The 25,867-nt window shown below is 53.2% G+C and overlaps 2 protein-coding genes across 3 annotated transcripts; both read left to right on the top strand.

Annotated features, from left to right (window-relative positions):
• Nucleotides 1-239: 239 nt before the first annotated feature.
• On the top strand, nucleotides 240-19,005 carry HADHB (hydroxyacyl-CoA dehydrogenase trifunctional multienzyme complex subunit beta). Of its 2 annotated transcripts, none has more exons than XM_040060265.2 (16): nucleotides 240-260; nucleotides 2,054-2,193; nucleotides 2,551-2,592; nucleotides 3,414-3,510; nucleotides 4,496-4,540; nucleotides 5,430-5,529; nucleotides 6,703-6,790; nucleotides 9,658-9,845; nucleotides 12,578-12,758; nucleotides 13,994-14,115; nucleotides 15,728-15,807; nucleotides 15,887-15,934; nucleotides 16,206-16,293; nucleotides 16,375-16,449; nucleotides 17,063-17,227; nucleotides 18,443-19,005. In XM_040060265.2, exons 2-16 carry the CDS (start codon nucleotides 2,127-2,129, stop codon nucleotides 18,476-18,478), a joined length of 1,422 nt encoding a protein of 473 aa, XP_039916199.1. In that variant the 5' UTR covers nucleotides 240-260; nucleotides 2,054-2,126; the 3' UTR covers nucleotides 18,479-19,005. The 2 variants fall into 2 exon arrangements, with proteins under 2 accessions (XP_039916199.1, XP_039916198.1); XM_040060264.1 differs by having other exon boundaries at nucleotides 259-354.
• Nucleotides 19,006-21,051: 2,046 nt separating this feature from the next.
• LOC120751267 (sterile alpha motif domain-containing protein 10-like) lies at nucleotides 21,052-25,867 on the top strand. The gene is made up of 3 exons (XM_040060826.2): nucleotides 21,052-21,145; nucleotides 21,605-21,857; nucleotides 22,841-25,867. Exons 1-3 carry the CDS (start codon nucleotides 21,086-21,088, stop codon nucleotides 22,843-22,845), a joined length of 318 nt encoding a protein of 105 aa, XP_039916760.1. The 5' UTR covers nucleotides 21,052-21,085; the 3' UTR covers nucleotides 22,846-25,867.

Here is a 25,867-nt window from a genome sequence, read left to right as displayed (position 1 = left end):
CCTGCCCGCCGCGCTGCCCGCGCAATTCACCGCTGCCAACACCCCGCTGCCTCCCTCTCCTCCGCTTTCCGCGGCGTCTCTGGTGTTCTCAATCCGTGCCGAGCGGGAGCGGATTGCGGGAGAGGCCGGGGAGGGGCTGCGGAGCGGCTGCCTTGGGGCGGTGCGGATCAGGCGTGCGGCCGGCAGCCTGGAGGGTGAGGGGAGCGCGGGGCCCTTGGTGAGTGGCGGCGCGGCGGTGGCAGAACGGGGTGAGGGCCGAGGTGAGCGGCGGCAGCGGGACGGGGCGGACGGGAGGGGACGGCGCGGACAGCGAGGCCGAACGCTTTGTCCTGCGTGCACGGGGGTGTGGGAAGGGTGAGAGGAGTCGCGAGTCGGTCCCGGGGAAAGGGGCGGGGGTTAGGGGTAGGCGGCTCGGTCCGGGATAGAGCGGAGGATCGGGGGTCGGCCCTCAGTGGGCGGGGGAAGGATGAAGGGAGGCCGGGGGTCGGTCCTGATGGACAGGGGAAAGTGAAGGGAGCCGGGCGTCGGTCCTGATGGACAGGGGAAAGTGAAGGGAGCCGGGGGTCTGTCCCAGATGGAAGGGGGAAAGTGAGGGGAGCCGGGGGTCTGTCCCAGATGGAAGGGGGAAAGTGAGTGGAGCCGGGGGTCTGTCCCAGATGGAAGGGGGAAAGTGAGGGGAGCCGGGGGTCTGTCCCAGATGGAAGGGGGAAAGTGAGGGGAGCCGGGGGTCTGTCCCAGATGGACGGGGGAAAGTGAGGGGGATCGGTTCCGGATGGACGGGGTTCGCTAGGAGAAGGTGAGGAGGACCCAGGGGGTCGGCCCCGGATGGATGAAAGGATCGAGGGATTGGACGGAGGGGTCGGGACTCGGTCCTGGATGGACGAGGAGGTTTGGGGGCGGCTGAGAGAAGCGCGTGTGGGCGCTGGGAGCCCTGCGGTGCTGCGGAGTGAAAGCGTCAGGGGTGTGTGGAGAGGGGAAGGGAGCAGGAATTGTGGATTATCCTGAGTTGGAAGGGATCCGTGAGGATCACGGAGTTCAGCTTAGCTGTGGAATCCAGGCGAATCCTGCAGGCTCTGGAGGGAGCTTTGCTCTGGTGATTTGTGCGGGCAGGCTGAACCCTTGGGGAGTGCCAGGGGAGCACTGGCTGCCTAAAATGAGGGGGTTGGAGGCATTTTGGGGGAGCAGGAATGGGGGTGCATCAGGAAGGGACGGCTGTGCAGTGTGGGACGCACGGGGAGGTTACACCTGGGAGAAACTTCTGTCAGCTGGGCAGGGAAAATTTAGGGAAAAGCCTCCATCAGGTGTGGAGAGGTTGGTCGGCACAGGTGGAGGAGGAGCTGGATACCTTGGAAAGGTCTGGTTTGGGGATGTTTGTTGGCAGGAGGAGCCTGGTTTGTGGGCTGGGAAGGGGGGAATGCTGTGGGCACATTCCAGGTGGGAGGTGTCCAAGGGGGTGACAAAGCTCGTGCTAAATTTTGGGGAACTGCAGAGGGCAGAGTTTGGTGTCCCTCTGCCCCTCCATGGAAAAAACTTGGTACTTGGGATAGAAAGCGCTAGGATTTGAACCCCCAAAGTGTGACAGAGGGCGATGAACGTTGGCATGGGTCAACCAAAAACCTGGAGCCGTGAGTGCCGCGCTGAGCCCTGGGCATTAAAACCTGCACGTGAGGTTTTATTGGAATTTGGAATGAGCTTTGGGAAAGCTGCAGAGGGACTTTTGGGGCTGGAGGACATGAACTTGCTCTGTTTGCCGCGGGGATGCGCAGCAGCAGCTCCTCAGGCTGGCACCAGGGGTGAGCAAGGGGCAGGGGTGCCAAGGACACCGCGTCAGGAGGCGCTGCTGGCAGCCAGGCTGCCTGGGCACTGGGACAATTTTCCAGTGGGAAGCGGTGGAGCAGTTCCTGGGAGGGAATTGAGAAGCTCACTGGGCAGTATTTATTCACGGGCGCAAGCCAGGCTCCTCCTGGTCCGAATCCGCTCACGGAGCGTGGTGGGAGGTGATTCCCTGCCCTTGGAGTGTCTGCCCCTCACTTCCTGGCTCTGTGTGAGGCAGGCAGGTCGCTTCCCTCGGGACTGTTCCTGACAGAGCAGCTTGGACCGACCCCAGCCTTTCCCCAGATTCCAAAATGAGTTCCATGCTGAGCTCTGCCCTGCGGAACCTCCCCGTGTCGTCGGCCTGGGCTGCCGGGGCCCGTGAGTATCTTCAGCTTGCTTTGGTGGGCCGTAAACTTCTGGTGGAGGTGTTGGGTTTGTGGGGGGATGCTGGGATCCGAATCTGCCCTGTTCTCACCTTTAGAAGGCTGACAGTGTTTGTTTTTTTAATCCCTAATTACATTGTTGCCTCGTTTTTCCCTTCCTGCCTTGTGGGGAGGAGTCTTGAGTTGACAGAAAGTGTGTCAAGTTTCTGAGCAGAGTAAACCACCCAACGCCCCACGGGTGGTCAGCTGTCTTACAGCGACATCATTTGCTTTTTTAACCCCTCTTGCAGGGATCACAACAGTTTCTGACATTTTGGGGGGCATTTTTTTTCCCCCCTTTCTTGTTTTCCAGTTGCTCGATCGCTCAGCTGCTCCTCGCAGTTCCAAGCCTCAGGTAAGGGGAAAACACCAGGAATCTCAGTGGCTCTGTGCCAGACAAGGCTGTTTTGGAAGCTGCCTCCCTTTCCCAGAGTCTTGTTCCACTTAAAAATGGTGCAGAGTGGTTCAGGTGTTCCTGAAAAGCTGCAAGCAAGGAAAACTTCAGGCAAACCAGTGTTTGCAGCAGAGTCCTCTCATCCTCTAAGTGCCCTGGCTCCCAGCAGCCGTTCCCAGTCTGCCTCTGGCTCCCAGCAGCCATTCCCAGTTTGTAGTCACAGTCCAGAGAGAGTGGTTGGGGTGATCCATGCCCTGGCTTCACTGTGTGGGTTGCTCAGGTTGCTCATGCTTTGGGATTTTGGGAACAGGCCTGGACAGGAGCTCCCTGTCCTCCCCTGTGCTTTGGGAAGAGCCTGAGGCAATCTCCAGACAGTGCTGGAGTTCCAGCCTGGCACTGGCCTGTGGAATGATGCTGGACCGTGACATCCCTTGTCTTGAACCTCTCCCACTGGAGAGAGAATTTCTTTCCATTATGCCCGAGAAACTCTTGGCTGTGAGGGTGATGAGGCACAGCCCCCATCCCTGGAAGTGTTCCAGGCCTGCTTGGATGGAGCTTGGAGCACCCTGGGACAGGGGAAGGTGTCTCTGCTTGTGGCAGGGGTGGCACTGGATGAGCTTTAAGGGCCTTTCCTACCCAAACCATTCCAAGGTTCCAGCTCAGGTGTCCTGCCTTTCACTTATGCACCAAAAGAGGACAATTTTCTTTGTTCCCTAGAAGTTTCTGCAGGATCTATATTAAACCTGCTGATATTCTTGTCACCACCACTTCTCTCTTCACAGCCCAGGCCAAGAGTAAGAAGACCTTGGGCAAAAGTGGGGTGAAGAATGTGGTGGTGGTGGAGGGTGTCCGCATTCCCTTCCTGCAGTCTGGCACCTCGTGAGTATCAAAGAGGAGTAAAACACAGAAAACACCCCCTGGCTCGGTTAATACTCGACTCTTTCTGGGAAAAATCTCATTTGTTCATTTTAATGCAGTAATTCTTGGGCTTAAAGGCTCAGGAGGTGCCCTGAGTTGGGCTGCTGCAGTTATTCCAGCTTATTTAGTGCAAAAATTTGGTTTGAAGAAGGTTGTCCGTGTGTATGAATCCTGGGAAGGGTAAGGGCACGTCTAGAGGGAGCAATTGGAAAAGCTGTAGCAGATGAAACAACAACTTTCACAAAACTGGCAGGGTGGGGGTCAAGAATCTGCTGTAGGCTCTTCTTCCTGGGTTGTTGTGCCACCAAATCCACAGCTGAGCTAGAGCCACACCTGGCTGTTGGGATGGAAAAGGGATTTCTTTATGTGATCACTGCTGCTTTTCTGTGGGTTTGGTGCAGTGATTGGAGCCCCTCTGCTCTGGAGCCAGGCTGGGAGAGCTGGGGCTGCTCACCTGGAGAGGAGAAGGATCCAGGGAGAGCTCCGAGCCCCTGCAGGGCCTAAAGGGGCTCCAGGAGAGCTGGAGAGGGGCTGGGGACAAGGGATGGAGGGACAGGACACAGGGAATGGCTTGGAGCTGGAAAAGGGGAGATTTGGGTGGGATTTTGGGCAGGAATTGTTCCCTGGCAGGGTGTTGAGGCCCTGGCACAGCTGTGGCTGCCCCTGGATCCCTGGCAGTGCCCAAGGCCGGGTTGGAGCAGCCTGGCACAGCGGGAGGTGTCCCTGCCACGGCAGGGGTGGCACTGGATGAGATTTAGTGTCTCTTCCCACCCACATTGATTCCTTGAAATGTTTGCTCAGAAGCGCAGTGGAGCATTTCTGGTCCGTGCCCAGTTCTTGCTGCCGCTCAGTGCTCACAGGAAAAGTCTGTCCTGATTTCTGTACTGAGAATTCTGCTCTGATTTCTCACACCTCTGAGATTCTTCCTCTCCCTTTCACCTTCCAGGTACGTTGATCTGATGCCACATGACTTAGCCAGAGCAGCGCTGCAGTAAGTAAATGCAACACTGGAAGGGCTCAGAGTTCTTGTTAAACTGCTGAGGTTTCAGGGTTGCAGAGTTAAGGCTCTGAACAGCTCAGATGCTTTTATTTTTCCTGGCCTCCCTCCACAGTAGTGGGTGGCTGAAGCAGCGGGGTTTGTGTTGTTGTTGGGCTTTTCAGTCGGTCGGTGTTGATGCAAAGAGATGGTGGTGGTGACAAATTTTAGTGGATTTGATTCCCAGCTGTAGTTTTCCAGACACAGAGATCAGAGCTGCTGTTGAGGTGTGCTCATATCTGATGGGAAAAAAAAACCAACCTGGGCAACACAGAGGAAGTAAGGTGACAATGAGGATATTGAGCTAATTCTGTAACCCTCCTGTCCCTTCTGTTCTGAGGGTCATTAACACCGGGTTTGTTTTGTTGAGAGGCAGAGCAAAGTGCTGTGGAGAAGAGAGAAGGCTTGGAGAAGCCTGGAGATGGCTGCCCCATCCCTGGAAGTGTCCAGGGCCGGGCTGGATGGGCCTTGGAGCAGCCTGGGACAGTGGAAAGTGTTCCTACCCATGGCAGGGGGTGGCTTTGAGGTCCCTTCCCACCCAAACCATCCTGGGAATCATTTGATGATTCTGTGAGCCATTTTGTGGAAGGAGGGGTGTAAGGGCTATAAACTAATTGCTTTAATGAAGTTCTGTAATGATCTATAGTGAAATTATCACCGTGATTGTTTGCAGCCCATAATCAACTCCACTTCCCACATGCACACATGAGATTTCTTCTGAGAGGGGGACGGAAGCTGTGGCTCTGTAGTTGCCTTGTTCTCCAGCCAAGCTGGCAGGAAGAGGATGTTGGAGAGGTTCTAATTGATGTGATGCAAACTCCTTTTGTTTTGATCCTCTCCTTAGGGGCCTGCTGACCCGGACCAGTGTCCCAAGGGATGTTGTTGATTACATTGTTTATGGCACAGTTATCCAGGAGGTGAAAACGAGTAATGTTGCCAGAGAGGTGGGTTCTGTGCAGCATTTCCATGCGAGTCTGAGATGACAAATCCTTGCTGAAAATGAATCCCCTGTATTACTGACTTGAGAGTGTGAAGTACTCGTGTAGTATTGTCTGTTAAATGAGTTCCTGGGACTACAAGGGAAATGGTTTTGTGATTCTCTGCCTCCCGTTGAAATCTGCCACAGATTTCATTTAGCATCTTTTTTTTTTTAATCAGATTTTCATATTTCAATGCTGTGAAGCCTCTGCTTGACTCTTCCCTGCAAGGGAAGGTTTTGTTGAGGATTGCTGATCCCTCAGCTCTTAAATACCAGTTGGACTTGAATGCTGCCTTGCCTGGTGTCCTGGGGAGGAGCAGAGGGTGCTCTGAGGGTTTGCTTTGTTGTGGTACTTATTTATTTCCTCCAGCTGGCTGCTCAGACACAGCGTTCGCGGGATTTGCAGCGGAGCAGCTTTGCTGCCCTTTGTTCCAACAGCCAGAAAACACAATTCCTGTGTTGTCCCCAGAGCAGCTGATCCTCTGCAGCCGTGGCACAGGCAGGCTGATCTTTGCTAACCTGGGGGCTCTGCTGTGCTCTGCACCTGGGTAAATCCATGATGTAACCTGGGCTCCCTGTGCGGCCTCGGCCTCGTGAATGCAAAGCCTGCCTTTGGTCACCTGCCAGTCAGATGGGGCTGCAGGGTAATTTTAACTTGGGAACAACTGCTGAACTTTCAACCAGTTGGCCACGTCCCAAGTAGGGAAGGTCTCGGGGAGCTGCTCTGGGCTGCTCAGATGAGTCACTGCTCTGCACTTTGCTGCTCTCTGCGAAGCCACAGCGCCTTGCGCTGAGGGGTTTAAATCACCCCTTTGTTGCCTTTGCCAATAAGGTGAAGCAAAGATGATGTCGAGTAGTTGGAGGTTCTTTTGATGTGATTTTTTTTTTTTTTTTAATATGGGAGGGGTGTGATTAGTTTGTCTCTACTGAAAAACGTGGAGAGGCAGTGACTGTTCTCACTGCAGCCCAGCTCCTGCTCCAGAGTCTGGGGAGGGGGAATTAATTATGCTGCCATAATTAACTGGGTGAAAACTCCATGTCTTTGTCTTCATCTCCACCAGGCAAGGTGTGCTGGGCAGGGGCAGCTCTGGCCTGGGAGCAGCAGCTGAAGGTTTAACAGCCACTCTTGTTGTTGCAGGCTGCCTTGGGAGCGGGGTTCTCCGACAAAACTCCGGCCCACACCGTCACCATGGCCTGCATTTCCTCAAACCAGGCCATGACCACAGGTATGGGGGCTGGAAGAACAGGCTGTGGGCTTGAGAGGGAGCTCAGGAATTCTTTTCTATTACCGAGACACACAAAGCAGTTACACAGAGAGAGATTTTCGAGCGCAGAGGTTCCTCCGATCCGGCTCAAGGCTGAATCCAGGTGGAGAGAGAGCCTCTTTGTTTATTTCTTACTTTTTATGCATTTGTGGGTCTAGCAGAAGATTGGCTTCTGGGGTTTTTTACCTTTCAGCCAAGTGGCTAAGCCAACTGTTGGTTACAATTGTTTTCAGGTTAGAAATATGCAAACAAAGGACAGAGAATGAAAAACAAAGGATTTGTTTATGTTACATGTGTGAGAAAAAGGTAGAAACTGCTCCTAATATTGTACAGTAGCTAAAAGGTCTGACTCCATTTTTATGAACAATCAAAAGGCTTTAAAAAACTCAGAAAAACCGGGGTGACACTTTTCCAGCCCTTATTCAACTTGCACTGCTTGTGAATGTGAAAAAAACCCCAAACAACTGAAGAAATGCTGGAATGGAAGGAAAAATGCAGTTATTTAGCCTGGGGAAGAGGAAGCTCAGGGAGACCCTGACAGGAGGGGGCAGCCAGGGCTTCTCAGGCTCTGCTCCCAGGGAACAGGGACAGGATGAGAGGGAACGGCCTCAGGCTGTGCCAGGGGATGTTCAGGCTGGACATCAGCAGGAATTTCTCCCTGGAAGCGGTGGTCAGGCATTGGAAGGGGCTGTCCAGGGAATGGTGGAGTCCCCATCCCAGGAGGTGTCCAAGGAATTCCTGGGTGTGGCACTCAGTGCTCTGGGCTGGTGATAAGGTGGGGATCAGTCACAGGTTGGATTCGATGCTCTGGGAGGTCTTTCCCAGCCTCAGTGATTCTGTGGAAGCTTTTTAGCCAACAAAATATAACACGAACCGAGCGTCTGCTGTAGGCCTGCAGCAGCATCTCTGCCCAGCGTTTATCTGGGAGGTGAAGACTGACCCTGGCCAGAAAGTTGCTCCTTTTATCTTTGGCTTAGCCTAAACAGGGCTCAAAAACGGGGTCACAGCTCAAACTGCCAGGGCTGTCCTTCCCTCCGTGCTCTGTGTGACAAGGACAAGCGGGAGCCAAGTGACAGGAGCTCACGTTGTGTGACCCAGCCAGGGGCTGGAGGAGGAATGCAGGAATAGCCAGGGCTCTGTCAGGGTGAGTGTCCATGCTCTGGCAGGTTCCTGGCACTGCCTGTGTATTGAATTTCTCAAAGAGCCAGATGTTCAATACCTGTTCTGCAAGGGCTCAATACCTCTGAGGATGTGCAGCACCTCACAGCAAATGGTTTAAAATAGCGAGCGAGATGGCATGATGGAGTGTGTCTTGAAAAAGCAAGAAGGTTTTAATAAAAGAAGAAAATAATAGAAAACGAAAGAGCAAAGCCGTTCACAGTGTAGGGACAGGTCCCACACACCTGCGACGACACCCCGAAAATGTGCTGAGGAGCCTTGTGCTCTTCTTTCAGTATTGAAGGATTTGGGTGGAGTTTTTTTGGCAAACAGCCCAATAGAGAATAGCTACATTTCTGAGGAACAGCTCAAGAGACCTGTCAGTGTTTTTGTCTTGGTTTGGAAAGACAAGTGTGTGCCAGGAAAGCCAGAGCTTCCCTTGGAATGGCGAATGTAAAACCCTCTCCCTCTGAATTATTTTAATTTTGAGATTAAGGGGCTTTCAGGCAAAGATACGGGAATAGGAATAACAGTTCTTTACTGGGAATATTAAAAATACAAATGCAGTAGTACAAAAAAGAAAAACAAACAAAAATCCTGGAACCGCTGCCGGAGTGAGCAGAGAGCTGTCCCGCTGCTGCTCAGGGTGTTGGGCCCAGCCCAGCCCAGCCTCCTGCAGTGACTGAGTGAGATGTGGTTCTGGCAGCAGGGATCCTGCAGCAGGGTGCAGTTTTCCTCTGGAGCTCCCGTGGTGCTGAGATGGCTCCGGGGCTCCTCTGGCAATCCCGTGCACACGGGCTGTGCTGCTGTTCCCAGGGCCAGGTGTGATCCAGCCGGGAATGCCGGGCTCCTCCCCTGGCTGCAGCACTGTGATCGGGACACACAAAGCAATCACACGGAGACGAGAGATTCACGGGGCAGAGATGTTCCTCCAAGAGAGCCCAAGGCTGAGCCAAGGCCGAGAGCCCTTCAGCCTGTTTGATTCTTACTTTTTATACATTTGTGGGTCTGGCTGTGGATTGGCTTGTGGAGGTTTCACCTCCCAGCCGAATGGCCAGACCAACTGTCAGTTACAATTGTTTTCAGGTTAGAAATATGCAAACAAAGGACAGAGAATGAAAAACAAAGGATTTGTTTATGTTACATGTGTGAGAAAAGGCAAAAACTGCTCCTAATATTGTACAGAAGCTAAGAAGACTGACTCCATCTTATGAATAATCAAAAGGCTTTAAAAAACTCAGAAAAACCAGGGTGACAGAGCATCTCCCAGTGGGCTGATGGAATTGTCTCAGCCCTGCAGTGAGCCTGGATGGCCCAGGAACAGCAGAGATCCCCTGGAATGGTGAGGGATGGGTCCTGGAAGGGATAAAGAAACACTGCCCCAGCTGCTTTAACAGCTGCCCATTGACAGAAGGTCTCCCCAGAGTTATGAGGAGTGGGTTATACAAGAGATAAAGGGAAACAAAACCAAAAAACCCCTCCCCAGCCGGTTTCAACAGATGGCAGATAGAATACACATTTTTACTTACATACTGCAACCCAAGACACAGGACGAAGAACATCCTGGCTCCTTTACCTTACAAAGAACAGCAAGGGGGGAGTGTTAAACGTTTCCCTGTGTGGAAACACCTGCTGGGGTTTGGGATGAACCCCTTCCCCTCTCCCTGCAGCCGTGGGCATGATCGCGGCCGGGCAGTGCGACGTGGTGGTGGCCGGCGGCGTGGAGCTCATGTCCGACGTCCCCATCCGCCACAGCAGGAAGATGAGGAAGACGATGCTGACCCTGAACAGAGCCAAGACCTTGGGCCAGAAGCTCTCCCTCATTTCCAAAATCCGCCCTGACTACTTCACTCCCGAGGTATTTTTGGTTTTAAGCTAAACTGGCTTAGAAGGTGTGGAAAGGTAATTTTTATGGCCTTGATGGAGGGGATTTAAGATGGGTGAGGTGGCTCCTGGGGTTCACTGTGATTGATCTCTGTCCTCTGCTTTGGGTTAAAATATTGATTAATGCATCTCACAGCATTTGAGAATCTGCTTTTTCTTCCCACATGTTTGTCTTCAGTAAACCCAACTTAGTGCAAAGCCTCCTTCTGCAACTCCTGGACAAACTGTGCTGCAGATGGCAGAAATAGAAGGGTTTTTTTTCCCATAAATATAAAGGTTATTCTGAAGTGTCAGAGGAATTTTACTAGATAACAGATAACCCCCTTTAGTATTTGAGAGGAATATCCTCAGTAGATGAATTTGATTAATGCATATTAAATATGCTTTATGATTCCTGTTCCTGGCCAAATCCTGCCAGGGGCCAGATGTGTTCAACTCCCCTGAAGAGCATCCCCAGGGCCGTCTCAGGAGCAGAGTGAGCCACTGGGGTGTGAGCTGTAACGTGGTGAGGATGGAGAGGGGCAGCACTTCCCTCCTTCCCACCATGAGCTCTTCACAAGGAAGCTGCACCCGTGTCGCTCCCTTCAGTGTGAGGGCAGCGAGGCCCAGGTTAAGTGTGGCAGAGCTGGCATCCTAAGTCTACGTAAGATACGAAAATTGCAGACTTGAATGCATGCAGGGATTTCCTGAGTGCTGCTGGAAGTACCAAAACGAAGCCAAAATCACCTCTGGGCTCTGCTTTTGGGCGAGGAGGTGTCTGACAAGGAGTTTCTTGGTCCCAGGATGTGGTGGTCGAGCTGAACCCAAAAGGCCTGGTCACCCTTTGTCTTGGATTCCCTGTTAAATGCACAGGCACCTGCTCCCAACACAGTTCTGGGACCCCTGGAGTAATTTCTTACACAAATTCTGCATTGATAGTTCTGTCTGTTCTACCTAGGAATGCCAGCAATGCTACATTATGTTTTCATTATGTCTAGGGCTTAGTTAACTTCGCTGCTGAATTTTAAACCAAGCTTTAGAGTTTTTTTTTATTAGCTAACACAGCCTCTTTATTTGCTTAAGGCACGTAAAATATTCTTATTTAAAACTAAAACTTACATTTCTACTTCTTACTTACTTTGTGTAAGATATATGTATTTTAGTTTCTCTGAAGGTTTTAATTCTGCCCTTATCTTTCTGAGTACTTTATAAATAGGGTCCAGAGGGATTTGCAACCCAACGAGCAGCAACCTGGACATTGGGTTTTTTTTCCCAAAATCCTGGAAAGGGATGCTTTCTCTGACACCTTTGATGCAGTCTCTTGTGGTCTGGTTGCCGTGCGTTAATTGTGCAGCTCTGAATTAACGAAGGGAAGCGCCTCCCTCAGCTCTGTGTGTGCGCTCCCGGTGTTGGGGTCCAGGGCATTCCTTTGGAAGGTCAGAGACCTGGGCAGGGGGGTCTGAGACCCTGGCACAGAGCCCAGGGAGACACTGGCTTTGATCCCAGTCCATGGGAAAGGCTTCCTGCACTGAGAGATGAATTACAGGCCACAGGAGTGTGAAAGGTGGTTGTTTAGCTTATCACAGGGTGAAAAATGGTAGTTTTGGGTTCTTTAGTGTGAAAGTGGATGGGAGCAAGATGGAGGATTTTGGGCGTTGTCTCTTGCTTCTTCTTTCTTCTTCCTTCACTCCATTTTCTGCAGCGACGGTGGCACAAAGTAATTTAAGGAGACTGGGTCAGAGCAGAGATGACCTGTTTAGTACAGGTAGTAGGTGTTGGCAAATAACTATAAATAAAGAACAGGTAACAGTTAGTATAAGAGGCAGCGACCTCCGAGTGCAGGGGCACTCATCAGATGCCCGAGCAGCTGCACAGACCGTAGCTGGGCACTGAGAGAATTGTAAGATAAGAAATAATAAAAAAGGAAGAAACCTTGAGAAATCAGAACCTGAAAACTCCTTTTCATTCTTGTGTCTGGCTCAGGGCTTTGCAGAAAGCAAAGGACTCTAAAACCACCTGAATCTCGGGAGAAACGCTTGAGATTTGGGTTTTGTTCTGAGACTCAGGTGGTTTTAGAGTCTTTTTGCCTTCTGCAAAGCTCTGAGCCAGACGCAACAAGGAGACGGAGTCTTCGGGTTCTGATTTTTCAAGGTTGCGCGCTTTGTTTATTGTTTCTTATCTTACAATTCTCTCAGTGCCCAGCTACGGTCTGTGCAGCTGCTCGGGCATCTGGTGACTCCTCTCGCACTGGGCTGTCACTATCTTTTATACTAATTGTTACGTGTTCTTTATTTATCATTGTTTGCCAATACCTATCACTTATACTAAAAAGGTCATCCCTACTCTGACCCAATCTCCTTAAACTGCTTTGTGCCACCGTCACTGCAGGAAATGGAGTGAGGGGAGAAGAAAGAAGAAGCAGGAGACAACGCCCCAAATCCTCCACCTTGCCCCCATTCCCTTCCATACTAAAGAACCCAAACCTACTGTTTTCTCCCCCTGTGATAAGCTAAACTCCTGTCTTTCACACTCCTGTGGTTTGCAGGAAGCCTTTCCCATGGACTGGGATCAAAGCCAATGTCCCTCTGGGCTCTGTGCCAGGGTCCCAGACCCCTCTGTCCAGGTCCCAGACCCTCCAGGGCAGCCAAAGGAATGCCCTGGACTCCAACACCGGGAGGGATTTTTATTTTTCTTTAACCTGTGCTGACTTTCCCTGCCTGCCTGCAGCTCCCAGCCGTGGCGGAGTTCTCCACCAGCGAGACCATGGGACACTCTGCCGACCGCCTGGCCGCCGCCTTCGGCGTCTCCCGCCTGGAGCAGGACGAGTACGCCCTGCGCTCCCACACGCTGGCCAAGAAAGCCCAGGATGAGGGGCTGCTGCTGGACGTGGTGCCCTTCAAAGTGCCAGGTGACAGTGCCCGTGTGCCAGCTCTACTCACTGCTAGGGGCAGCTCCCAGGGAGTTCTGGGGGTCTGGGTGGGTTTTACCGGGATCTCTTTGTCCCTGGAAAATCGCTGGCGTGGGGATGTGTTTGTAAAGGGGATCTGTGAATGTGTCAGCACGGAACTGTGGGATGGTTTGGGTGGGAAGGGACATTAAACATCCCCCAGTTCCAGCGCTGACACCTTCCACTGTCCCAGGTTGCTCCAAGCCCCATCCAGCCTGGCCTCGGACACTTCCAGGGATCCAGGGGAAGCCTCAGCTTCTCTGGGAATTCCATCCCAGCCCTTCCCCACCCTCACAGCAAAGAATTCCTTCCAATATCCCATCTTACCCTGCCCTCTGTCCTGTCTTCACATACCTACATTTTTTCTTGCCAACCCCACGTCCGTGCTGTTGAGGGTGACAGAGCAAGGGAAATCAAGACAGCTGGACACAGAATCCCCCTGCTCTTCCACCAGGCAAGAGAAAACCACCTTCGTACCCCAGAACATCAACAACAAACACAAGCCCAACAAAATCCCACTCTGCTAACTCAGGTGCTGGACGGGAAGAGCTGGAATGTGGCAGGTTCCAGTTCACCAGGCCTCACACTCCTCACTGGGAGGTGAAACAGCGTGGGGAGAACTTTTAAGGTGACCTCCTCACCCCCCAGCAGCCGGGGGACACGCTTTGCTGCAATTCCTGTTCATTTGGGAACTCAAATTGGTATCCTGGAGAAATTTTCCTTGTAGATCCACGGCTCCATGTGTTCCTCTTTATACAGTTTTTCTTAACAGGCTTACTTAGCAGTTAGCATAGTTGCAGATGGATATATTTGGGTTTTCCCAGTGCTCTTTATTCCTCAAACTCAGCACGGCCGTTTTTTAGGCTTTTTTACCTAAATTTAAATTCTTTTCTCAGCTGGGTTTCCCATGTGGTAATTTTTCCTTCCAGTAGACAGATGGCAGCACTTTGTTTCTTGCTCTCTTCTGAGGAAAAGTGAGGTAGCTTCAATTTTTAAGTGCCATTTTTAGCCATGTTAAGTATCCTGATGCCACCAACAGATTCTTTCTTTTCCCTCCTCACGCTTGTCCTGAACCCCACAATTTTCTGATTTTTTTTTTTTTCCCCTTGGAGTCCTGATGATGAAATTCTTGTGCTTTGCTGGTTTTTTTTTGGTTTTTTTTAGTTTAAATGTACTTTTTTTTTTCCCTTCACCAGGCAAAGACACGGTTACCAAAGACAACGGCATCCGGCCGTCCTCCATGGAGCAGATGGGAAAACTGAAGCCGGCGTTTGTCAAGCCCTATGGAACAGTCACAGCAGCCAACTCCTCCTTCCTGGTAATTCCTGTTCCCAGCACTGTCAGCCAGAGGGGAGAGCTGTCCACCTGACCCTCTGCCTCCCTTAGCTGGTGTCATCTGGGAATGAGCTTTTTAATGTTCCTGGGTTTTCCAGGTGTAACTTGGAACTCCGATGTAGCCTGGGGAATTTGGCTGTTGGGTTGTTTCATTTTAAGATCCATCACAAAACCCCTCAAGTTTTGGGGTGTCTGGCCTGTTTGCTTCTCTGTAGCTGCTTCACAAAGGTCAATCCTTCAAGGGCCCATGGAGGGATTCTGTCCCAGGATGAGATTGGTCACGTTGTACAACTGAAGTCAGTAGCTTTAGTCTGAATTTCACAGAATCGTGGAATGGTTTGGGTTGGAAGGGACCTTAAATCTCATCCAGCGCCACCCCTGCCATAGGCAGGGACACTTCCCACTATTCCAGGTTTCTCCAAGCCCCAATGTCCAACCTGGCCTTGGACATTGCCAGGGATCCAGGGGCAGCCACAGCTGCTCTGGGCACCCTGTGCCAGGGCCTGCCCACCCTGCCAGGGAACGATTCCTTCCCAAAATCCCACCCAGCCCTGCCCTCTGGCAGTGGAAAGCCATTCCCTGTGTCCTGTCCTCCAGAGCTGTGGCTGCCCCTGCATCCCTGGAAGTGTCTAAGGCCAGGCTGGATGGGGCTTGTGATGCCTGGAAATAAACCACAAACTTTGCCAGACAACGTTAGAATGACAGTATAAAAGCAAACCTTTCCTTGAAAGCCTTCAGGTACAGAATATGGCAAAAATCCACATCCTGAGTTAGATTTGTGCCATTTAATACAAGATTGGGCAATTGGAACATCCAGGCAATATTGGCCAGTTGGAGGAGCAGTTGGTTCAGTAATTCCCCCCTGGCTTCTGCTCTCCTCCCCATCTCCTACCCTACCTTTATCATGCCTGTGATTACGTGGTGCAAAATAAAAAGTCCTTGGAGAAGTAACAGGCAAGGCTAAACAATATTTTAGGAATGTATGGATAAAGGGTTTGTTCACTGAAGGAAAGAAAAGCTGGAAAAGCACTGGAAGTTATACCTAAGCTTTTAACGGTCTACAAAGCTCCAAATGCATGAAGAATACATAAAAACTAAAAAGTTTGAGCACTTGGAGCAACCAGGGGTAGTGGGAGGTGTCCCTGCCCATGGCAGGGGTGGAACTGGGTGTGATTTAAGGTCCATTCCGTGGTTTGATGTCCCCAACCCACAGTGCTCATTTTTGTCTTGTGCTGAGCCTGTGGCTTTGCGTCATCGCGGAATTATTCTCAGTTTTGGGATGGAACTGGGAGGACAGCTGAGTGTTTGGGATAAGCAACTTGTCCCAGGCCTGGCAGGGCTTTCAGGCTCCCCTGTCCTGGCTGAATCGTGCCCGTGGGCTGTGAGGAAATGCTTCAGCAGAGTTTGTGCTGGCATCACCAGTGACCATCCATCCCTCCACCCACCCAATCCAGCAGCCTTGCCTTTGGGCCCCTCTCACGGTGGGGTGCCCTGGAGGCTCTGGTGATGTCCAGCTGCTCTCTTTGTGAGGGCTGTGGGGCTCGTGGTGTGCAGATCCTTCAGCCCTCACCCTCCTTTCTCCCTGCCCGTTGCAGACCGACGGCGCGTCGGCGATGCTCATCATGTCTGAGGAGAAGGCCCTGGCCATGGGCTACAAACCAAAGGCCTACCTAAGGTAGGAGGGGCTGCTCCAGCGGCCTCTGCTCCCTCTCCCTCCTCCTCTCCCTGGCACTGACAGCCCTTTTCCTGCGCAGGGATTTCGTGTACGTGTCCCAGGATCCCAAGGACCAGCTGCTCCTGGGGTAGGTGGAGATTGGAGAGCATCCCCCCACAGCCCCTGCTCCCACAAACAGCCTTCTCTTGCCACGCTGTGTTTTTGGGAGGTGTTGCATCTCGTCAGGCCAGAGCAGCTGTGGCAGGAACACCCCGGGATTGCTGGGGCCCCTCAGGAGTAGTTCTGAGGATGGGCAGAGCTGGGCCATGAGCCCAGGGAGAAGGATGTGACTCTGGAAAAAGGGGGATGGTGCTGACAGGAGGCACGGGTGTCAGACTTGTGTGTCTTCCCTCCTCCAGCCCCACCTACGCCACTCCCAAAGTGCTGGAGAAGGCCGGGCTCACCCTGAACGACATCGATGTGTTTGAGTTCCACGAGGCTTTTGCTGTAAGTGCTGGAAATCTGGGCTGGCTCCCTGCAGCCCTCTGCTTCGGGTTATCACCAGTGTCACCCTCTCCTCCCTTGCAGGGGCAGATCCTGGCTAACCTGAAAGCCATGGATTCGGATTGGTTTGCGCAGAACTACATGGGCAGGAAGTCAAAGGTGAGGCACAGTCACGATGTTTTCCTCTTTGTCCTGCCCCTCCTTGTCCCTTCTCCAGCTCTCCTGGAGCCCCTTTAGGCTCTGGAAGGAGCTCTGAGCTCTCCCTGGAGCCTTTTCCAGGTGAGCAGCCCCAGCTCTCCCAGCCTGGCTCCAGAGCAGAGGGGCTCCAGCCCTTGGAGCACTCTGCACTCATTTTTCTCTCCAATTCAGTTAAACTGGGTTTAGTTACTGGGCTCCCTCCTGGCAGCTGCTGGTGCTGGTGCTGCACAGCCAGGCTCTGGCTGTGTCCTGTGAGGAGCACTGATGCTCCTTGAGCTCGGGTTCGCAAATCCCAATTCACGCGCTTTCTTTGGGAAATGAAATCTCTTCGGGATGCTATTCCCTTCATCGGCAGGAGGTGGAGATCCAGAGGCACAATCCTTGGAGAGGAGGGTGTTAAAAACAGCTCAGGGCTTCCCTGAGGGGCTGCAGGTGAAGCAGGAACTCCTCTGGGGTGGTTTTATCCCCTCATCAGCCACCTGGATGTGCCATCCTGGACTTGGGTTTGGGATTAGGTGGGATGATCCCCTTCCAGCCAGGTGACGATGGGGTGTGTCCCTCTGTGTCCCTGCAGGTTGGAGCCCCTCCCCTGGACAAGTTCAACACCTGGGGGGGCTCCCTGTCCCTGGGGCACCCCTTTGGGGCCACTGGCTGCCGCCTGGTCATCACAGCTGCCCACAGGCTGAAGAAGGAGGGGGGACAGTACGGCCTGGTCGCTGCCTGTGCTGCCGGAGGGCAGGTAATGGTGCTGTGCTCCTGTTCCCTTGGGAGAGGGCAGGAATGGCGGGGCTGATCCTGCTGGGACTCTGCAATCCTGTCTGGTTCCCTCAGCTCTTCGTGCTGGGTGTTCAGAGCTCCCTCTGGCACCTCTGGCAGCCCCCCATCACCACTCAGTCCTGTTCCCTGGGAGCAGAGCCCGACCCCCCCCTGGCTGTCCCCTCCTGTCAAGGACTTGTGCAGAGCCACAAGGTCCCACTGAGCCTCCTTTTCTCCAGGCTCAGCCCCTTCCCAGCTCCCTCAGCCTCTCCTGGGGCTCCATTCCCCTTCCCAGCTCCCTCAGCCTCTGCTGGGGCTCCATTCCCTTTCCCAGCTCCCTCAGCCTCTCCTGGGGCTCCATTCCCTTTCCAGCTCCCTCAGCCTCTGCTGGGGCTCCATTCCCTTTCCCAGCTCCCTCAGCCTCTCCTGGGGCTCCATTCCCTGTCCCAGCTCCCTCAGCTTCTGCTGGGGCTCCATTCCCTGTCCCAGCTCCCTCAGCTTCTGCTGGGGCTCCATTCCCTTTCCCAGCTCCCTCAGCCTCTGCTGGGGCTCCATTCCCTTTCCCAGCTCCCTCAGCCTCTCCTGGGGCTCCATTCCCTTTCCCAGCTCCCTCAGCCTCTCCTGGGGCTCCATTCCCTTTCCCAGCTCCCTTGGCCTCTCCTGGGGCTCCATTCCCTTTCCCAGCTCCCTCAGCCTCTGCTGGGGCTCCATTCCCTTTCCAGCTCCCTCAGCCTCTGCTGGGGCTCCATTCCCTTTCCCAGCTCCCTCGGCCTCTCCTGGGGCTCCATTCCCTTTCCCAGCTCCCTCAGCCTCTCCTGGGGCTCCATTCCCTTTCCCAGCTCCCTCGGCCTCTCCTGGGGCTCCATTCCCTTTCCCAGCTCCGTTCCCTTCCCTGCACACGCTCCAGCCCCTGCAGGTCTCTCTTGTCAGGAGGGTTCCAGAGCTGCCCCAGCACTGGAGGTGCCCCAGCAGTGCCAGCACAGGGGACGGGCACTGCCCTGGTCCTGCTGTCACCCTAGAGATGGCACAGCCCTGGGGCCTCCTGCCCACCTGGGCACCCCTGGGCTCTTGTCCAGCTGCTGTGGCTCATGTTCTTGGTGCTGTGCTTGGGAGCCTGTGTCTGTAATAATTAGTAATAATTAGTCTCATCTGTGTTAACGAGCCGTTCCTGTGATGTTTTGTCTCTCTCTGTCCGCAGGGGCACGCGATGATCGTGGAGCTTTACCCCCAGTAACGGCGCTGGGAGCGTGCTCCCTCCACCCTGTGCCTGGCAATGCCATTTCAATGCACTAATAAATCCTGCACCCAATCCTTCTTGGAGAGGGGATTTGTGGCCTTTGTCAATCCCTTTTATCTACTCAGCCAGTAATTTTTATCTAATGAGCACGCTCTATTCCACTTCCAGGAGAGGAACAGTTCATGTGGCTCTGAGTCTCTGCAGGCTCCTTGTAACTGTCTGATCCCTCTGGTAGCTCTTCAGGATTTCTCCCATCAGGGAACAAAAATGATTCCAAAGCTCTGTCTGGAGAATTAAGTTTGGAGATCAGGAGAACATGAAGCAGTGGAGGTGGGTGGGCTGAGAGGGGAGGTAATGCTGTGGGGAGGAGCAGTTCTTTGGGGCAGCACGTTCAGTCCCAGGGGCTGAGCTGGGCTCTGAGGGGGCAGTTTGCTCCATGCTGTCCAAATGGTGTTGGAATGAGCAAATTGCATCTGATGAATGAATGTCGCTGATGGAACTGCAATAAATCAGGAGAAAACCTGGTTCTGGCTGTTTTCTTTCCCTCCCTTCACCTGAAATGTTTTGGGGACTGTTCCTGTGGTGGTGGCTGTGAGCTGACACTGAGTGTTGGCTGTCTGAAATCATGGAATCACAGCTGCTGTGAGTGAGCAGGGGCTTTTAAAGGTCACCTAATCCACCCCCTGCCATGGCAGGGACACCTCCCGCTGTGCCAGGCTGCTCCAACCCAGCCCTGGGCACTGCCAGGGATCCAGGGGCAGCCACAGCTGTGCCAGGGCCTCAACACCCTGCCAGGGTGTTCCTGCCAGGGAACAATTCCTGCCCCAAATCCCATCCAAATCTCCCCTTTTCCAGCTCCAAGCCATTCCCTGTGTCCTGTCCCTCCATGCCTTGTCCCAATTCCCTCTCCAGCTCTCCTGGAGCCCCTTTAGGCCCTGCCGGGGGCTCTGAGGTGTTGATAAACTTCAAGTGTGCAGGGCTGTCTCTGCCAGGTACTGGGGAAGATGAGACAGTTCTTTTGTTTCATATCCTCATTATATTCTTCATTTGTTCCCCATGGCTTTGTGATGCTGAGGGTGGCTGCTGTTACCTGCCAGGGAACAGAATTTCTCCTAAAGCACCTCTGAGTCCTTTTTATGCCAGGAGCAGTTCCTGCCACCCACCACCTGCTGCCCTGCCCTGCTCCAGGGCTCGGCTGAGATAAGGGATGGGTGCAACACCCGGCCCGTCCTGTTTATCCTTCACCGGAGATCTTGCGCCACAGCACTGCTCCAGGAGGAGACGGTAACTGCCAGGGCCCGAGCAGGGCCGCGGTTGCTTCAGAATCAGAATCGTTCCGGGTGGAAAAGAAAACTGCGATCATCCAGTCCAGCCACACCCCCAGCGCTGCCAAAGCCTCTGCTCCACGTCCTCAAGTGACACATCCACGCGGCTGTTAAACCCCTCCCGGCATGGGCACTCCAGCCCTGCCCTTCAAAAACACCACCACGGGCGGGTGGGTTTTTTTGGGGAGGGTTTTAACCCCTTCCCTGCTGCGGGGGCAGAGCAGCGCCCTGGGGAGCTGCAGGCGGCGGCTGATCCGCACACGCCGGGCCGGGCAGGGCTGCAGCCCGTCGGATGTGATTCATCCCGGAGGCTCATCCCGCTCCTCCCCTGCTCCGCCGGTGCCTCTCCCGTGTCCCCGCCGCCTTTGGGACCCTCGCTGCCGCCGCCACCAGCGTGGCCGGAGCCGCTCCGGTGCGTCCCGTGCTCGTGCGGAGGTGGAAGGGGCTCAGGGTGGCGGGGTGGGCTGGGGGAGCCTCGGCAGAGCTCCTGAGCGGTTCCCGGTGTGGATGGAGCCCACTGGAACCCGGCCCTGTGCCTCGGCTCCCCGGGATGCCCGGGGGGGGTCCCTTGTGCCAGGCAGGGCAGCTGTCGGGGCACGCCCGGGGCTGTGCCAGCGCCGGGGCAAAGGTTCCCTTCGCCGTCCTGGTGTCGGGAACGGACCCGGAGAGAGGTAGGAGGAAAGTGGGGATAAGAAGGAGGGGGTCCGAGGTAGGAGGAGCGTGGGGATGAGAAGGAGGGGGTCAGAGGTAGGATAAGAAGGAAGGGGTCCGAGGTAGGAGGAGCGGGGGGATAAGAAGGAGGGGGTCAGAGTAGAGGAGCGGGATAAGAAGGAGGGGGTCAGAGGTAGGAGGAGCGGGGGGATAAGAAGGAAGGGGTCAGAGGTAGGAGGAAGTGGGGGGATAAGAAGGAGGGGGTCAGAGGTATGAGGGGGGGGATAGGAAGGAGGGGGTCAGAGGTAGGAGGAGGGGGAAGCCGGGCGGTGCCGGTGTCCCCTCCGGGCTCAGGGCACGGCCCAGCCGGGGCTGATGTCACCAGCGTGTCACGGCGGGGTGGCGAGGGGACCGGGACCCCCGGGAGCAGCTCCTTGTGCTGGGGGGGGACCCAGGCTGTGTACCCCCAGGAGGGACCGCGGGGTGGTGGTTTGCCAGGGTGAGGGGCTGGGGGGTTGTGCGGCAGGCAGGACATGGGGGGCTGGTCCAGGGGACCCCCTCCCCCCCGCTGACGGAGCCACCTTTGCAGGGAGCCAGAATTGCCCCCGTGCCCTGTCCCCGGCCCCACATGGACCTCCTGGTGGAGGAGGGGGCTGAGGGACCACTGGAGGGGAGCCCCGAGGCTGAGGTGAGAGTGGGAAGGGGCTGGGAACCCCAGTAATGGAGGAGGGGGGACAACATCCATGGATGGGGATGTGAGACCCCCCCCACAGGTGGAGGTTTGGGGACCCCCACGAATGAAGGACGTGGGATCCCCACAAGGGGAGGGTGGGAGACCCCATGGGCGGCTGTTCAGGTTTCCAGATGGGTTTGGGGATTTAAGGGACCCCCATGGGCAGGGGCTGGGGGATCCCCACGGGTGAAGGTTGGGGGATTCCTACGGGTGGATCCCCGGGGGTGGAGGATGGGGGACCCCCACAGGCGGGGATTTGGCGACCCCCAAGAGCCGAGGACGGGGACGAGGCTGCAGCCACCAGCATCTCTGCAGGGACGCCACCGCGGGCTGTGCGTGGGGCGCGTCACAGAGGCGCCAGCTCGACCCTGCGGCTTTCCAGGGACAACCGGCTCCTCCTCTCCTCCCGCACAGGAGCCCGAGGGGCCGCAGCAGCCGGCGGGGCGGTGGTCGCAGGCCGAGGTGGGCTCCTGGCTGGCGGCTCACGGCGGGGCGGAGGCGCTGGCTCGGGAACACGCTCTGACGGGCCGAGCGCTGCTGCGCCTGACCGAGGGCTCCCTGCGGCGCATGGGGGTCGCCCCGCGCAGCCGGCGCCGGGAGCTGCTGCGGGAGCTGCTGCGGCTGCGGCTGCAGCAGGAGATGCGGGAGCTGCGGAGCATCGCTGGCGGTGAGCATCCCCCGCGCCGGCGGCTGGGCGGAGGCTGCACCCGCCCGGGGGTGGTGGTGTGAGAAACGGGGCTCGCTCCTTAAAATTTGGAAAGGTTTCGTAAGGGAGAAAGCAAAAGTAACAAGCGCTGGGAGCTCAGCCGGGGCCGGGCGCGCACAGTTAATTGTAGCGACGCTTCTTAGATACTTTTTCATTGCGTTGGTCAAATGCAGGTTTATGAGGGTCAGGCATATTCGAACATTCCTTTGAGTTTACATTTTCCGGGAATTCTTTAGCTCAGAGCACGCGCCACAGTGCAGACTGTGATTTTGAGAGTTTTGTATTTGATTTCCTCACGAGGCCCCCTGGTCTGTGGTTTGACAGTTATTGGGAGCCGAAGGGTGGGGGGGTAGATTATTTTTTTTGCTTTTTCGGTGTTATTTGCTTGGTTCTTTTCAATGTTATCTTATACAGACGTTTTAGCCATTTTTACAAGCACTTGTAGTCAATGTTAGTTATTTCAGTATTGTTAGTTAGGTACGAAAATAAAGGCGTCCGTTATTATTTCACAACTACAATTACTTCTGCAAAAGTTAATGTTATAATACACAGGACATAGTCTCTATTTTAATAGAGAGCCTAAACTATAACATATTTATCACACTAAAATCTATAATCTATACAGGGATTAGGGTATTAACCATTAAAGCCCGACAAATTACACTATATCAAAAGCAGTTAAAAGGTGATTACAAACTGCATTATAAATATTTATTCATATAAATATAAATAATTTGCAAAAGCCCATATAATAGGGAAACCCAACAACTACATATTTATTAATAATTTATATTTATATTTATATTTATATTTATATTTATATTTATATTTATATTTATATTTATATTTATATTTATATTTATATTTATATTTATATTTATATTTATATTTATAAATAACTATGTAGTTATTTATAACAGTGTCACCTTCCCTCCTCTCCCCAGAGTGAAGATGATGTCCCTGAGGATGTCACAGAGCCTGTGGGAGCAGAGGACATGGAGTGCAAGGACAAAGCAGCTGGGACTGAGCAACACACGCAGGAATAGTGCTGGAGGAGCCCTGAGACCACCGTGACCCCCTCCCGAAAAATCCGGATCCTGCCCAGTGCAGGAGTTGATAAGGACAGCAGAAGCAAAATTTGATCCACGAGGCTGGGAAGTTATCCCAGCCAGGCAGAAAGTAGTTCTAGAGCTGATCTTGTGTGAAACAGGGGATCACAAACACTCACTGGAGTGCTGAAAAACTTTGAAAACGTCCGCAAAAATCTGTAATCGGGTCTAAAGCGGCTCAGGTTGTGCAATCAAGAATCCAACGAAGCGTAGTTCGCTAAAGAAATGACCCAAACGAGGCGGACAAAATAACGCTGGGAGCCATAAAATCTGGAAATGTTCTGGGTGAGCATTGGCAGATTGATTTTACTGAGTTGCCCGGACAAGGGAGGTGTAAATCCCTTGTGGTTCTGGTGGATTCCTTTTCTGGGAGGCCAGAAGCCTTCCCTTGTCACACCAACCAGGTGAGGGGAGTGACTGAAGAACCAAATAACACCTGGATTGGGGGTACCTTTGATGCCTTGAGAAGGCTGGCCTGGAAAAGAGACTGGACAGTGCTAAGAGGATAAAGCAGGTATTTATTGCATTTAAAGAATCCACCTTGGGCAGTACAAGAGCCTGGCAAGGTCTACACCCCAGGTAGACCCAAAACGGTCACAAAATGGTCACAAAATGGTCACAAAATGGTCACAAAATGGTCACAAAATGGTCACAAAATGGACACAAAATGGTCACAAAATGGTCACAAAATGGACACCTGGTCACGAGGTCTCACACTTTTATAAGTTTTGGTCCATTTACATGTTGGGGTTTAATCGTCCAATTACACCTTCAGATTATGCAGTCCCACCCTTCTTGTTTTCTCTCTTCAGCCCACTGTTGTTTGTGCTTTTGGGCCTGAAAACTTGTAACTGTTGTGCTTGGTCTTCAGCAGGAAAAGGATTTATTTTGTCCACCTACCCCGTGAAGAGAGTTTAATGGCACGTAATATGAGGCTCAGAACTGCACCCCTAGGCAGCTCAGAATCTGAAAAACATGAAAGTTAAAACTTAAGGCACCCTCTTTGGGAATGTCATCAGAGAGAGGTTCCCGCGTTGCTGCAGAAATGATACAACAGCTTAGGAAAGCCTTGAGAGTAGCTTGTGATCTTCACTCATGATAACGCCCAAAGCAGTGGCCAAGTGGAGGGAGTGACTCATACAAATTGGGTAAAATATGCCAGGAAACCTCCTTGACCTGGGTCCAAGCCTTATCCGTTGCTCTATTCCAAAGAATTCAGCTGTGTTCAGCGAAATCAGCCCCCGTGAGCTGCTCTGTGGTCGACCCTACCAAGTGCCACACTCCAGGAAACACACGTGCTAAAAGGAGGGGTCGGTTTGAGTAATTACCTCATTTCTCTCAGTAAAACCTCACGGGATCTGCAGCAGGCAGTGATCTCCAGACTGACGTGATCGGGTTGGCCAAGGCCTGAATTCCAGCCAGGAGATTGGGTCTGACTGAGTGAGTGGGGAGCTGCTCCGCTGCAGCCAAAGTGGAAGGGGCCTTTCCGAGTACTGCTGACAACTCCTACAGCGTCGGAACTGGACGCAGTAAAATCGCGGGTACGTTGTTCCAGGATTAAAACAGAATTAACGGGGCCAGAGCCCCTTGGGGAGAAGTCAAGAGCTTGCCACAAGCTGTTTTACAAAACCGAATGGCGCCAGACCTTTTTTTAGCATCCCAAGGAGGAATGTGCACTGTCATTAACTCCAGTTGCTGCGTGTTCATCGATCAAAGCGGTAGAGTGTCTACAGATGTCCAGGAAATCTGGAAACAACCCCAAATTTTACAACGCACAGCCTCAAGTTGCCACTGCCTGGGGATTTGAAGAAAACTTCCTCCGTGGGAACCCAGCTGGACTTGGTAAAACATCTGTTTATAATCACTGCCATCATCATTGCTGTATGGATTTAGCCTGCATCAAGATCCAGTGTTGTAGCTGTTTTGATGCCTTACACTCCGAAAGGAAATGGAAATTTAATTTAAGAGACTGACTCCCACAAGGAACTTTAATCTCAAGGAAAGGGGGGGATTAGACAAGGACAGAAGAACAGCACAGCCTTGGAGAAACAAAGGGTGTAACTCAGGCAAACAGAAGTCATGAAAAATGCGAGCAGGATGCCAGCTCAGCCCTGCAAGGCTGACAAAGCAGAAGTTATGCAAAACAAGGATATTGCCCTTGCTCGAATGCAGGGGTCAAGGAACATGCCCTGAAAAAGGACACTGGACGTTGGAGAGAGACCCCAAAGAAGCATATAAGGACTTCTGGTAAGGGGTGTGACTGTGTAAAATAAAGTAAGTAGGGATGAATATGCAATCAGTGCGTATGGTAAAAGCTCTGCTCATCCAACACTCCTCAGACTCCATCGGAGCAAGCGTCCCCCAAATGAACCAGCGCTGCAATAAAGAATGGCTGCTTCCTAATACTCAAAACTGTGTTACAAAGTTTCTCTCCGGCCGGTTTCAGTATCGGTCTGGTGTGTTCTGCCGTGCAGAACTGCAATCTCAGCCGGTTTTTCTACCGCTCCAAATCAGTGTGATATTTGTGTCCCACATCTGGGCGATGTACCTTGTGCTGATAACAGTCCACTCTCTCTCTCCAGGGCACGCACTACGCCAAAAGAATCTGTCCAGATGTCCACTTTCTTTCACTCAGTTCCAATACGCACATTAGAGCAACCAGTCCATCCCTCTCCACTGAAGCATCTAATGCTGGAGCCTTGGATTCAATTATCTCACTCAGGGTCACCACTGAGTATCCAGACGTGTTTTCCACTGGAAACAAAGCTACTTCCATCAGTGTACAGTTCCCAGTGCGAGTCCTCTAACGGGCCGTCCTTTAAATCCAGCCAGCTGGAATAAACTTCTTTGATTGTTTGTTGC

The sequence above is a fragment of the Hirundo rustica genome, chromosome 3 (assembly GCF_015227805.2).
Source record: "Hirundo rustica isolate bHirRus1 chromosome 3, bHirRus1.pri.v3, whole genome shotgun sequence".
Taxonomy (NCBI): Eukaryota; Metazoa; Chordata; class Aves; order Passeriformes; family Hirundinidae; genus Hirundo; species Hirundo rustica.
Note: the sequence above shows the minus strand (reverse complement) of the source record. Positions and strands in the feature narration are given on the sequence as shown.